Source organism: Xyrauchen texanus, chromosome 50, assembly GCF_025860055.1.
Source record: "Xyrauchen texanus isolate HMW12.3.18 chromosome 50, RBS_HiC_50CHRs, whole genome shotgun sequence".
In the NCBI taxonomy this organism is placed as follows: domain Eukaryota; kingdom Metazoa; phylum Chordata; class Actinopteri; order Cypriniformes; family Catostomidae; genus Xyrauchen; species Xyrauchen texanus.
This window is the reverse complement of record NC_068325.1, coordinates 4,455,136-4,469,862: the sequence shown is the minus strand read 5'-3', so window position 1 is coordinate 4,469,862 and position 14,727 is coordinate 4,455,136. Positions and strand designations below refer to the sequence as shown.

Here is a 14,727-nt window from a genome sequence, read left to right as displayed (position 1 = left end):
TAAATTAACAAACTAGTTTTTGAAAGGTGACATGTGTAACTTTTTTGATTAAAATACTTTCTCCTATACTTGTTGAACATGCGGAGTCAACTATGTAGGCTGACTTTCTGAAAAGTGTAAACTGGAAATTCTACCATAAAACTGTATGGTAATGTAATGAATGACACAGCAATAATGACTACAAAACAGGAAAACAATTTAAACCTCTTTAATCGTCACTTACATATATATATATCAATAAGAAATTATATTTCTTATGTAAATTTTTTTAAAATAGTGCACTTTATCTCATCAAAAGCCCCTGAATAAAAAAAGGCAATTCAGTAAGTTAGCAACAATAAACTCAAGTAGACAGATCATCAGCAGGATCAAATGAAAAACAAGTTCTAAACTTAATATTAAGCAAGTGTCCATTCATTCAGTCTCACATACTTAAGGTCAGTGCATTCAAGTTATTAATGCTTGCCGCAGAATAGTACATGGTTATTATTGTTTCAAATATACTCACAGCAGCAGACAAATGTGGTCTTGTGTTTAATCTTTCTCTCCCAACATTTAGATACTCCATTAAAAGCTAAAAATAACTTGTTTAATATAATGTAGTGCATTTTAATACAACTTAATAAACTCTGTTAAGCAAATAACACATTGGTACAATTGTCTTTTTTACACACGTACCTTCATTTGACAGATATGAGCATCAAGGCAGCGGTTCAAGATCGTTTGAGATTTTGGACTCAAATGTGAGATGTTGGAATGAACAATAACTTTCCAGTTTAATCAGACATAGAATTATCACCTACACAAACATCATGAAACTAGTGCAAATTAAATAAACAAAGACACAGTCAAGACAAAGTGCCATTTTCAAAAGGTGCAAAATGTTTTAGCAAAAAGGCTATTAAATGTACAAATAATAACACCTAAGCATTTGGCATTATTTGTGAAACATAAGCAAATTTCTGCATACATTACACCAATTCAAAAAATACAAGCACAAATTTCTGTTTAAATCCTTCATAAAACTATTCTTACAGTATGTAAATCAACGCATTTAATTCAAAGTGCAATTTACGCAAGTAGAAATAATTTTTTGTAAACTGTTCATGAAACCAAAAACTTTTACGTAAAAAAGAAATTACGAGCAAGCCAAACAAATTTCAGTGTAAATTGATTGTAAAACCAAAACATTAGCCCAAGAATGGTTTTATTAAGTAGCAGAATGAATTTCATTAAAGTAATATAACACAGCAAATTTCTACATAAAGCCATTCACAAGCGGAATGAATGTGTAAAAAGTTTGAAAAATCATTTGTAAAATTCAAACAATTTATGCAACAATAGTTTTATAAATGAGCAGAACAAATCTATGTCCCAATCATTCGTAAAACCAAAATAACATAAATGGTTTTACAAAGCAGAAGGAACTTAAATCGCTTCTACAATAAAAATGTACACAAGAATTGTTTTATAACTGAGCAGAATGAATCTTTGTCTAAATCGTTCGTTAAAGCAATCTAACATTTCTTTTAAAGCCTATATAAAACCATTCTAACTTAAATTGTTATTTACCCTCTAATTGTTTTATGAATGACTATAATGAAATGAAATGGTCTTGCAATAATTTACCTAAATTTGTTTGGCGTGCATTTCACAAATGAGGCCCACTTTGGCATTCAATACGACATTTACGCAAGAATAGATTTACAAATGAGTTACATAAATTAATTCTGCTTGAATTTTCTGCTTCATAAATGAGGCCCATTGTCTTTGTAGCTTTTCAAAATAATAATTTTGGTCACTGGCACTTTTAGAAACCTCTTGAAAAACAAACATTGTGCAAGAACGCCGTTCTGAGTTCAGCTGCCATTTTCCATCTCTCGTCGTCACAGACATTAACAGTCATTAACGAGGCACATGAAAGTAATGTTAATACCAATAAATATACAATAGGCAGATACACAGAAAATCATGACTGATTTGATAAACACAAAAGTTTACTCGACACAAAATTCGCCACCCTGTTGATTAAAACGAAATTGCTTTTTACGGGAGACAGAAGCAACAAAAAATATGGCAAATTGTAAAAAGAAATGCAATTTCTTATCTGAACGTGGCCATTGTTAAAAGCAGAGGCTCACTGTTTGCTTACAAAACTCTTCGTAGCTTTTGTTATGTCATTATGATGTAGACAGTAGAGCTTTTTGGACAGCTTACTGACGGGATGGAAAACAGACATACATTCACTATTCTGTTGTGCTTTCATAGGGTCTTGGTTATTGCTATGTCCCAATTGCCTCTTCTTCCACTCTGTCCTCCTGCTCTTCCATGTTCTTGCGAGCCATCCGCTCCCTCCTCTCGGCCAGTCTCAGACAGCGAGGACACTCCTTCCCATTCTTGAAGCAGGTTTTATGATAGCAAGCATGACAATCTGCAAAACAACAAACACAGATTCAGATTAGAAGTTATATTTTTAGTGCTTTTTATGTCATAATCCAGTGAGATTCGATACACTCAGATTCTTTACTGTTCTAGGAAGACAATATGTCAAAGAATTCCAAATCCTCATGCTCTGGAGATATTAAAAACTCTTAAATGCTCAAACTGAAGCCACTGAAGAGGGCGCAAGCAGCGAAAGAGATTCAGCGTTAACTGTTGAACATGTCGGTAATGCTGGAGAAGGTTGTTGACGATTTGGAGGATCTTGCTGGAATACGTCGATTGAGCACTGCCATGGAGACAAAATTCACAGAGATGGTTACAAGAGTGTCAGATGTTGAGAAACGGATGGATTATCTGGAGTCATCGGAGAGGGAATTTCTGCTAATCCACTAGCGACCAAGATAGACATGGAGTCTGGGTTAAGTTGGAAGACTTAGAGAATCGCAGCCAATGAAACAACGTCCGAATTGTTGGAATTCCTGAAGATGAGAAGGTTGAGATATGGTGAAATTTCTGGATGGGCTCTTTCGGAGACTGCTCGACATAACAGGCCATAAGCCTGCAGACAGTCGAGCGAGCTTACAGAGTTCCAGCTCGGAGATCCGCTGAGGGAGACAGGCCCCGATCAAATCTGGCCAAATTTCTGGGATCATCTGATTAAGATCTTGTGTTACATGAGGCGAGGTGTAAAGGAAAGAAAATTCGACAAGAGAAGAATGATCGATTCAAGGAATGAAAAATACTCTGGACGGGGCACCCGGCAGGATTGCCCTCTTTCCCCATTATTGTTCTGTCTTGCCCCGGAACCATTAGCAGCTGCGATAAGAAAGAAAGATGATTTTCCAGGGGTGGTGGCGAGAGGTATGTAATAAGCTTTTGCTTTACCCAGATGATATTTTATTATTCGTCTCGGACCCCACTAGATCTATGCCTTCAATCCACAGAATTATTAATCCCTTCAATTCTCAGGATACAGAGTCAATTGGTCTAAATCCGAAGCTTTGGACAGTGTACTGCACGGTAATGGCTTTTCAGCCAGATGCTTTCAAGTGACCCCAACAGGGCATTAAATATTTGGGCATTTTAATCCCAGCAAATTTGTGTGAATTAGTTAGTCAGAGTTCATTTTGATCCTTTAATAAAAAGGTTTTCGAGCGATGTGGGCAGGCGGGCTTCATTCCATTTATTGGGAAGATTGGGAAGATTAATGTTATTAAAATTAATTGTATTCCAAAATTCAACTCCCTGCTACAATCTCTCCTTGTAAATAGATGTCCCCCTCTCTTATTTCAAGCAACTTGATAGCAAAGCGAAGTCCTTCATTTGGAATGGTAAACGTCCCAGATTACATTTCAATAAGTTACATAGGCCAATTGACAAAGGTGGGCTAGGGCTACCCAAGATTTTGTTATATTATTATACATTCGGTCTCAGACATTTGGCTCATTGGTCACTTCCACCTGAGAGAGCCCCTCCCTGGTTTGGTATTGAACAGGAAGTTTTTGCCCCTATTTCACCATAGTAAAGCCTTTCTATCAAACTAATCGGAGAAGTTAAGTTACACCCCGTTATTTCGCATTTGCACTCGGTATGGACAAAAGTGTCCAGAGTGTTTAACTCAGACATTTATTTAAATGTTGCCTTGAGCATATGGCAGAACCCAAAATTATATTAATAAATCCCCTTTCTGTGGATTGTGAGGGAGGTTAATAATCTCGGTGACCTAAATGAGAGTGGAGTATTGAGATCTTATAAAAATATGGTTCAATATTTCAGGATTCTCAGATATAATTTTTTTAGGTATTTACAGCTGCGCCACATGCTTTGTGCTATTTTTGTGAGTAGCATATAAAGCGGCAGACATACCCCTAAACATACCCCTAAAGCGGCAGATACTCTAGAAATGATGATTACGGCTTTTGGAAAAGGTCATGAGGCATCAGTGTATTACTCCCTGCTAATTCAGAGTCTGGGGACAGAGCTTTAAATTCTCTCAAGAGATTATGGGAGAAAGATTTAAACTTGTATTGAAGGAGGGAGTATTGTCTAGGATTCTAAAAAATGTGAAGTCTGCATTTAGAGATTCAAGGGTGCATCTTAAGATTTTACATCGATTCTATATGACCCCCCTCTAGATTGAATAGGCTTGGTCTTAAAGACACACCCACCTGCTGGCAATGCCAGTCAGAAGACAGGGACACCCATGTATTTTGGGGATGTGTTAAGATCCAAGAATTTTGGTTGAAGGTTCAGAGATTTATGTGTGATGTTTTGGACACTCAATTTTCATCTTGCCCCAGACTCTTCATCTTAGGTGATGGTGTGGTAATTAATGTTCGGGGAGAGGGGTTTAATGTATATAATTGATTCCGTATTTTATGATGTGTTTGTCTGTTTTGTGGATGGAATCAATACAAACTGCTAATAACAAGAAATAACCATTGCAACAGAAAAACACATGGTTAGTGAGCACTTCAATTAAAAAACAACTCAAAACAGTCTCACCTTCACAACGCAGACATTTGTTCAGCTCGTAGGGGAAGATAATGTCTTTGTCATTTCCACAGAACTCACAAATGAAGCCCTTGGCCTGGCAGAGCTGTATGAAAGAAACAGAGCAACATCAAACAGATTATCTGGAACTGATCAAGTGCAAAACTGATAACGCATAGGCAAATGGAACATTATGTCATTTTCCTATTAAAGGTAACGTCATAGATGAATCTCACCACACAGTCGGAGACATGACTGCAGCCGAGACGAAGCAGATCTCGCAGTTTTGGTGCCAGACTACCACTGCGTACAGCAGTGAGGTCATTGAGAGAGAAGAGATGCAGATCTTCAGTCAGATGTCCAGGAAGTGTGTCAAACTGATCTAAAACCCTGTCAACAGAATGAAGACTTTATTGCAATGTCAGAAAACACCAGAAAGAACAAAAATGCAGGAAATTATCCTTACTCTTTAGCCAAACGGCACATTTTTAAGAGTTTCTTCATGAGGTTTAGCTGTTCCCTCAATGTCTGCAACAGAAAGTGTCAATTCATTCTCAATCAGACATGAAATAAAAAATTAAAATGACAAATAAAATAATCAATATAATAATATTATTATATAGATAAACCAGGGAGTGTTGTAAAACCATCTGTTAAACCAAAGTCTATAAAATATATGAGGATTTACAGGATTTATTTACAAAAATAATTTGAGGTAAGAAAGTAGAATTTCATGCCTTTGTTATTTGATGGCAAAACAATTGTTTTAAACAAGTACATTTGATTACCTTATTAAATGTATGCAATAAATTAATGAACGCTTTGTACCTGACAATTTACAATGTTTAGGAATAAGTAGCAGATTTCTAAACAAATCTGAAGCAGATATATATGGTAATATTGAAGTTTGAGACACATATATACTGTATAATTAAAAAAATGGATTGTTGCAGCAAAGAAGACATTTTTAACAAAATTGATGATCTTGTGAAATATGCATCAATTCTTGGAATGAAAATGTTTTCAGGTGTTCAGTCACATTTACCATTGCGCGGCAAATTTTTGTGGGTGAAGAACCCTTTAAGCTCTGAGAGTGTTTTTAAATATTTTAGGTTTCAGTGGCATAACCAAAATTAAAGGCTTGCAAAAACAAAAAACCTAAAAAAAAAATAAATACATAAAAAAACAAGGAGGGTCAAGTGTTTGATTTTTTTAATGATATAGATTATGATAAATTCTCAATAAAGATTCTCAACCTAAAAAACTTCTGAAAAATCAAAAAAAACTAGACAACAATTAACTTTCACATTTTTCTGATTTAACATATATATATATATATATATATATATATATATATATATATATATACACACAATATATCAGGGTGTAAATAAGGTAGCTCCAAAAAACTGCTATTGTTTTGTTCCCAATCATGTCACCTGTAACGGAGTAAAACTTTGTGTAATACAACAAAGGAATCAAAAGTTATAGCACCATAATTTCTCCAAAAAAAGTGTCCAAAACCTCTCCAAACAAATAAAACACAGTAATTGTACATAATAACAAATTACACATGCAAACACGTCAATGACTAAAGGTTTGAATAGCATTTTGTAATGAGATTTCACAGAATGAGTTTCATTCTGTGCCATTTGTGTCATCATTGAGTCTGTATGATGTACTTGGCACCATCTCCTGGTGGCCATATGCAATTAAAGTGATTTGTCACATGACTCTGCCCAAATATGGAGGACTATCACCACTGGTTTGAGTAATCTGAACCCAATACAACTGGTTTAGTGTTACATGAAGCTACAGCATTTCCGATGACGTCATATTATCCAAAAAAGCTAACATGTTAGTAGATAGATTGTAAGATGTCAGATAGCCAAATGCTGTGTGAAAATTGTGCTTCGTGTGGATTATCTAATGAGCTTAGCATCCTATTACCTTTTGTGTGCCTCATTTTAAGTAATGGCATATGATATTTCATATTTTGTTTATTTTTTGTGAAGTTATAAGAAAAACACAACCTATGAGTAATAGGGCTGGGCGATATGGCCAAAAATATTATCACAATATTCTTTTTCATATAGTTCGATTTCAATATTTAACATGATATACATTTCACATTTGCACATTGCTAATTTTTTAATCTCCAAGTTGGCAGAAGAAAAGAAGAATTTATTTTTTTATCCTAAACAGTCACAATAGTCTCTAAAAAAACTGCATTAGGGGCCCAAAGACAGCCAAAGCATTGGGGTCGGAGGGATCTTCTACCAAAATACAAAACCTTTTTGTTTATTAATCGAATGCAGTTGGATATAAATGTTAAAACATTATCTGTTCATTTTGAAGTATAATAACTGCAGTCCAGTACTTGTTTGAATATGTTTTACATTCAAATTGTATATTTCTTTACATTCAGATACCAAAGTATGGTGGCATACAAGCCCTTGTGACTGCGGAATGATAATGTATGGGGGTTCAGGGGTGTCCCCTGAGAGAAAAATGTAAAAAATGTAAAAGTCTGAATGGACCATTTTATATTTTCATTAAAATGAGAAAGACAAACTAGTCATTTTTTTGTCTTTCCTTGTCATCTATGTCAGAGATGATGACATCGGATTCATTTTCACACAATTAGAACAGAAATCTAATTATTACAATTTTTTTTTCTCCCCTTTTCTCCCTAATTTGGTATGCCCAATTCCCAATGAGCTCTAGATCCTAGTGTTGGAGTAGTGACTCACCTCAATCCGGGTGGCGGAGGACGATTCTCAGTTGCGAATCTCATCATGTGGCTTGTTGAGCACGTTACCGCAGAGACCTAGCGCATGTGGAGGCTAATGCTATTCTCTACGGCATCCATGCACAACTCACCACGTGCCCCAATGAGAGCAGGAACCACATTATAGTGACCACGAGGAGGTTAACCCAACGTGACTCTACCCACCCTAGCAACCGGGCCAATTGGTTAATTAGAAAGCCTGACTGGAGTTACTCAGCACACCCTGGATTCACACTTGTGACTCCAGGTGTGGTAGTCAGCGTCTTTACTTGCTGAGCTACCCAGGCCCCCTAAATTGTTAATTATTAAAGGCTCACACGCTGATTAACAAAGCTTAATTTAGAAGTCAAAAATTGTACGGTCTAAAGGCGCTCTGGAACCACATTAACTTATGTGGCACCTCATGTCTAATGCGGGGAAAAGAGGCAATGCGAGCAAAGCGGGACAGGGCATAAATGAAGTGTGTTCGGTGCTAAAGAAAAATATGAAAGAATACAGTGCAGAAAGATCAGATCTAGTGTTCACAGTGCCGTGCTGCTCACTAGAGATGATGAGAGGGAGCAACCGTCATCATAAAGTCTTCCAGTCCAGATGGAATCAATTTGGTGTCTGGACCCAGATCGCAGTGACCGGCATAGCCTAATCATTAGCAAGGCTGCTAACGTTAGAAACTTCATACAGCCTGGCCATATGTTTCCACTGGCACGTTGTGAGTGAAACAGAGAGCATTTTCAATTAATTTCTATTGGAGCCGAGCGGCATTGTAGGATTGACAGTGATGCGGAGCAAGCTGTTCCCTAGCGTTGTGAGCGGCTTTGAGTGGATTTCTTCCATGCTAGTGAGGTCTCAGTAGCCTGAGAAAGCTGAACTGCTTGTGCTTTTCATGATACAACATGATCGTCTAGATGTAGAACATAAGCTAAATATAGAAAATTATTCTAAAGCTTATCATCGATATCGTGGATTTTTTTAGCGTGATAAATATCGAGGTAGTTTTATCGCCCAGTGCTAATGAGCAACACCTGTTCAAATTTTCTAACAATTTGGAAAACAAATTGGCTGGTTGTATTCTACTCTTTGGTGGCTTTGATGTTTTACCGATTACATTTATATTTTGTGTTGATCAAGACAGTAGTTATTAACAAATTATTTTTTTGTTTTCACTGGCCCTTCCGAGCTTAAAGTGTTAAGCGAGTTTTTGCCGTTTGGCGAAAACCACCAAAAACTCCTTGCCAAGCAGCCTCTTTTTATGCTGTACTTTATAAACTAGGTTATAAAGAAACTGACCACTTTCCTCATCCATTGTGAATATTCAGTGTAGCTATGCATGAAGCAAGGCCCACACAGAGCTCACTACCAAACAATGCAACTTCCTATTGTTAACGCTGCAAATTTCAGTGTCAAAGTTCACTAAACTTAACTTAAAACGTCTTTACCACCGGAAGTCCATCAGGAGAAATTCCTGACTGCGTCGATTCCCATTGAGCTGACTGTGGAATTTTACAGTGCAAAAGTAAATGTGACCAAGCATTTCCTTTAGTTGCTTAAGAAGAAAAACAGGAGGCATACTGTGTTCATGAGACACAAATTCATGAATGCAACATACTCGCACTGTATCCAGGGCTTTGACCTTCTTGTAAAGGCCGCTGTTGATGTCATTTGGGTTGAAGAGAGGGTCTCCTGCGATCTTGGCCAGCAAGTCTCGGGCAAAGTTGCTGACATAGCTTTTACTGAAGTCCCACTTTCTGAGGATCTTTCCTGGCACCACAGTCTGTGCATTCTCATGACAACACTGGCAGAAATACCGACCCAGATACTCGCAGTACCGCAGCCTCTTTGTGTAGTCTATTACAAAGAGAAATTATTCCCAAGTTACCAAAGCCCAAATTTTCGAGAAATGTGAGTGGTATTTTTACTATGCATATTTATTACCCAACTCTTTTGAATACTTGATTCTGATCGGTCAACTCGCAGCACTAAGAAGTGAAATATTTGTAATTGTATATTTTATAGTTGACCCACACTCAAAGAGACTCAAAAAGGTTAGTTGCTGACTTTAGTAAAAATGACCTTAGAGGACTTCAGTATTGATTTCAATATACTGTATGGAGAGCATAAAATCTTTGATAAGATGGCTATAAGTACAAAAGTGGCCAGTTAAAGAAAAATGAAAACATCGCTCAGTAGAACAGGGAACTGGTAAGAAACACAAAGAGCTGGATGAGAAAAGAGACACGTTACATTTTAGCTAAATATGCTAGCCAACTAGACTATAGAAAAGTAACTTTGAATAATAATAATAATAATAATAATAATAATAATAAATATATATATATAATAATAAATATATAATAATAAATATATATTCATATATATATATATATATATATATATATATATATATATATATATATATATATATATATATATATATATGAATGCTGTAAAATGTATAAATTGTTTATCTTTAGGCGCATTCTTTGCTAGACTCATTGCTTTCTATGTTGTAATGGGAGAATTTTCTTAGCGGAACCTTTAAGGGCCATTTCATTTAGCAAGAATACAGGTCAAAAAGATCATCTTAGAAAGGTGGCAGAGTCATTGTTTTATTTTTACACAGAGATAGGTAGGTCTATTACTAAAATCAGTTGACTTCAGCACCATTTGTTGCATAATATATCAATGGTGTGAGTCGACAAATGGGAGAAAAACACTTTTTTTAGTTGTTTTTCCAAAGTTGGAATGCCTATAACTCTAGACGTATTAAAGATATCTTAAACAACCCTTTAGATTCCTGTTAAGAACAAACTTTCCTTTTTGTATCTTCATTGTTAAGGTCATATATGGTTAAACCCTAGCAATATGGAGTTCTCAATGTGGCTCCATCCATATATTCTACCGATTTTTAATGGTCGAAATCCACATGTAGGTCACATGGCATGAAGCTAGTTTTTTCTTTTTCAAACAAAGGTCTGAAGTACAAATAAAGTCCTAAATGACACTATTTTTTAAGAATAAGCGACACATGTGGATGCTCAGTTTGTGCAATACATACGTAAATCTAGTTTTTGGATCTGCAGAGCTCTGGACTGCATCATTAGGGATCTACAAACCAAAGATGCTGGAACCCTACTGTATTTAAAGTTTCTTGGAGTAAAGTGTAAGACCGTAAATCATAAAAATCCCAAACTTATAAAAAATTTACTGATTTTAGTAATAGACCTCCCTATATCAGTGTGAAAATAAAACAATGACGCTGCAACTTTTCTAAGGTAATTTTTTTGACCTGTAGTTTGGCTCCAAAATCAATGGCAAAAATAGTCATTTTGGCCCCCTCTACAAAATAATTGGACAACTCAGTTAATATGGATCCACAGCATAATTTTTTTTGGCTTTCATAATAATTTATGTTATTCTTTTTCCAGTAAAAAATACAAAACTAGAGACATTCAGATCCTCTGTTTCAGAGTTTGTCAGGGTTTATTTTTCGATAATGACTGGATGACTGTACATTGTCCCCTACATACTGAATCTCTTTGTGTTTTGTACCTGGATCAATGCGAATCCCGCAGCCAGCACAGCGGTAGTTCTGCTTAGCCACCACAACTTTCCTCCTATTTGGACGAATACAAAGAGAAGTTATAAAAAAAAAAATGTGAATAAGAAAAATATTTGAGCCTGAATATGAAACACATGAACAGTGAAGGTCTCACTTTGGAGGAGGGTGAATGTTGAAGATGATCTGTGGTCTCGGAGGAGCCCACTCCAGGTTTCCACGAACTCGGATGCGTAGTTTGTAAATGTCTGCATGTTCGCCATCATCAGGTGATATAGGAAGAGAATCTGGTATTGGAAGAAGCTTTAAAAAAACAAATCAATGGTAAAATTGGTTGCATTAATGCCGACATTTCTTAATCTGTATCAAAATAGAAGGATTAATGATATACCGAAATATAGAACGATATTTGACCATTTTTATATTATTAGCATCGGAAGTTAAAAAAATCTACAACAGTTGTCGACTAAGCCTCTACATACTCTACAGAAGTATGCAAATGCAGAAGAGCATGCGTTTTAAGAGCGCTGTCCCATTGAACTTAATTTGCATTCTTACTCTACGTTACTGTGACGGACAAAGACCTCAAGGGGGTGATAGAGTTGACTTCAATTGTCTGCTATTAAACCAGATGTTTACAATATGTTTAAGATCTAACTTGCCCAGCAAGACAGTTCATGCTTATGTCTGCTATAGCGCCCCCTTGTGGCAATGCTGAGAATGCAACACAGATTTGTGTTGTCTTACTTGCGCAGAGTATGTTTCAAGCCTAAAGATGCAACTACAGGAGTGTTGATACCTTTTGAGGAGCATCCTGTTCTGGAACTAGCCAGTCCAGTTCTGAAGCGGCAGGCAGCTGCATGCCCTCAAACTGTCTGAGGAGACCCATGGCCACAGATTCTGCCGAGTTGGACTGTAGCATGGATGGAGAGCTGTGTAGAGAATTAATACTGTAATTCACCAGTATTTACTCATAAACATGAGAAATAGCAGTTCTGAAAAATTTCAGCAAAAAACGATGTTCAGCGGTAGAACAAAATTCAGGTTCTTTTAACATTGAGAAAAGTCTAAAGAAAATACGAGTGGCACTTGCCTGTGCATAACTCGACTCCACGATGCTAGGGTGTTGTGGGTTGTTGCCAGGGTGTTGCTATGTGGTTTCTTAGGTGTTCTGGGTGATTGCCTACTGGCCCATGTGCCAAATATATCTGTTTTCTATTCTATATTCTAAGATATTCTGGTCTCTAGATATGGCTAAAGCACACCTCTCCCCAACAAGCCACACGATTTGAAGTATAATCCATGTCCATAGCACAAACGTGCAAGATGAGCTACGTGCTGATGTTTAATACTTATGTTTAGGGGTTTGTTCAAATCTCTAATATTAAATATAAGCAACTGTAATCGCCTTAGCAATCACCACAAACAATAAACAATTGGACCGTATGAACACAATATGATCTGACAATGATATCCAAACAAAGTACAATAAAAATGCTGTATTGTCTCTATGCATCCATGTATCAGGCTGATTTCAAGAGTACTTACATGGACTCTGAGCTAAGGAAGGATCTACTGCTACACGTCACACTGCGTTTGATATCTGCATCTGAATCAAATGAGAGGAAACAGTTAATGGTCCATTAACATCTATAGAAATAGCTGTATACTAGAGACATACCAATATATCAGCCAGTGATGAGTTTACCAAAAGCATGGCAAGCTTATGTTGATCGTAGAGACCATTGGCGCCAATGTTTTCTACAATCTACTTGGGCTTGCAATGCTTTTGGGAAAAGCTGCCCAGGCAGTTTAATCAGAGAAAATGTGCCATTTTGAAATTGTCAATGGCGATAACTGCCCTGACCTGGCGGATTAATTGTAGCTCTGCATTATGCCAGTTTCAAAATCTATTAAAAGATACTTAATTTTTCTGTTTTAATTGAATATTATTACACAGTATATTCCCAATATTGGGTTAAATTTGGAGTTATTTGTGCATGTTTATGGTATCATTCAATTGTATAATTTCAAAACTAAATATACCAATTTGCATTACATAAACCATCACTATAGTCCACTGAAAAACCCATATCTGCTGACCAATGCATGACACATTAATGTAGTGTATGTGACAGCACCAAGAATGAAAGTTTGATGGATATTTAAGCCTGTGTGTATTTAATGGTTTATAGTGTGTATAGTTTAAAGTTCACACTGTACTATATGCAGTACTGTATATAGTATATATAGGGTTATATATAGCCAAATCCAAAATGTAAGAATTGACTCCTTTTCAGTTCATGAGTGTGCATTTGCATTTAATTTGCCACACCCACAAGATGTTGAAATGGAATGACAGGAAGACGAATTTAAAGAAATTCAACACAGGAATTGAATTAGTGCATTTGTAAGTTTTGCAACAAAACATTAATTATCTGAGGATTAATGATTATTTATCATTATTAATTCATGATTAATTACGCCTACTTATTACATAAATATGTATCAGATGATGAGCCCCATTTCTCTAACGGGGAAATGCCTTGTTGATGAGACAGGTCAACGGAGAATGGCCAGACTGGTTTGAGCTGACATAAAGGCTCATAAATAACTCAGATAACCACTCTGTACAATTGTAGTGAGCAGAATAACATCTCAGAATGCACAACACGTCGAACCTTCAGGCAGATGGGCTTCAACAGTAGAAGACCACGTCGGGTTCCACTTCTGTCAGCAAAGAACTAAAAGCGGAGGCTGCATTGGGCACAGGCTCACCAAAACTGGACAGTTAAAGACTAGAAATACATAACCTGGTCTGATGAATCTCAATTTCTGCTGAAGTACACAGATGGTAGACCCACTGCAGCCTAGAGCTGCCTTTTCACTGCATTCAACAAACTACAGATGATAGACTGGAAGTCATTCATTTCCAATGGAGAGTCGCACGGGGGCTGCGTGCGGTTCCAACCGTTTCCGGATGCCACATTTTTGGATCAGATTTGAGATTCGGTTGCAATGAAATATTTCATCTCATGCGACTAGACCGTATGCAACCACCCAATTGGAAGTGATATATTCCTGCAAAACTATCAGCGTGAAGTGAGAAATATCAATGGATTTTGTCCTAAATGTCTGCTACTTCTGTATTTTAGACATTTACGAATGTGGAAGTCAAAAATGTATGTTTACGTAGCAAATATAGCAGAAAAAGCTTTTTATTCTAGTAAATGTGTGATTAAATATGTGTGTCATTTATTTCTGCACCCGTAAAACCTATATATTTAAAATCTAAAATTTCTGCTTCCTATATTTGCTGAATTATGGTTGTTGTTGCTGTTAATTATCATAATATTAACTATAAAACAGTAATAATGATAAAAACTACAATTAATAATAAATACTGAGTGAATATTAATCCTGAATTTTATTAAATTCATTCATT

General features: G+C 36.3%; 1 protein-coding gene across 2 annotated transcripts in view; it reads right to left on the bottom strand.

The window, feature by feature from the left end:
* Positions 1–209: 209 nt before the first annotated feature.
* The window catches only part of LOC127641262 (run domain Beclin-1-interacting and cysteine-rich domain-containing protein-like), a 32,652-nt gene continuing 18,134 nt past the window's right edge, over positions 210–14,727 (bottom strand). For both annotated transcript variants that reach the window (XM_052124114.1, XM_052124115.1), the window contains 9 exons: positions 12,831–12,891; positions 12,082–12,214; positions 11,440–11,585; positions 11,276–11,340; positions 9,333–9,571; positions 5,402–5,463; positions 5,172–5,325; positions 4,948–5,041; positions 210–2,431 (listed from right to left, as the gene is read on the bottom strand). In XM_052124114.1, coding sequence (XP_051980074.1) covers positions 2,283–2,431; positions 4,948–5,041; positions 5,172–5,325; positions 5,402–5,463; positions 9,333–9,571; positions 11,276–11,340; positions 11,440–11,585; positions 12,082–12,214; positions 12,831–12,891 — 1,103 coding nt within the window. In that variant the 3' untranslated portion in view covers positions 210–2,282. The remainder of the gene's footprint in view (positions 2,432–4,947; positions 5,042–5,171; positions 5,326–5,401; positions 5,464–9,332; positions 9,572–11,275; positions 11,341–11,439; positions 11,586–12,081; positions 12,215–12,830; positions 12,892–14,727) is intronic.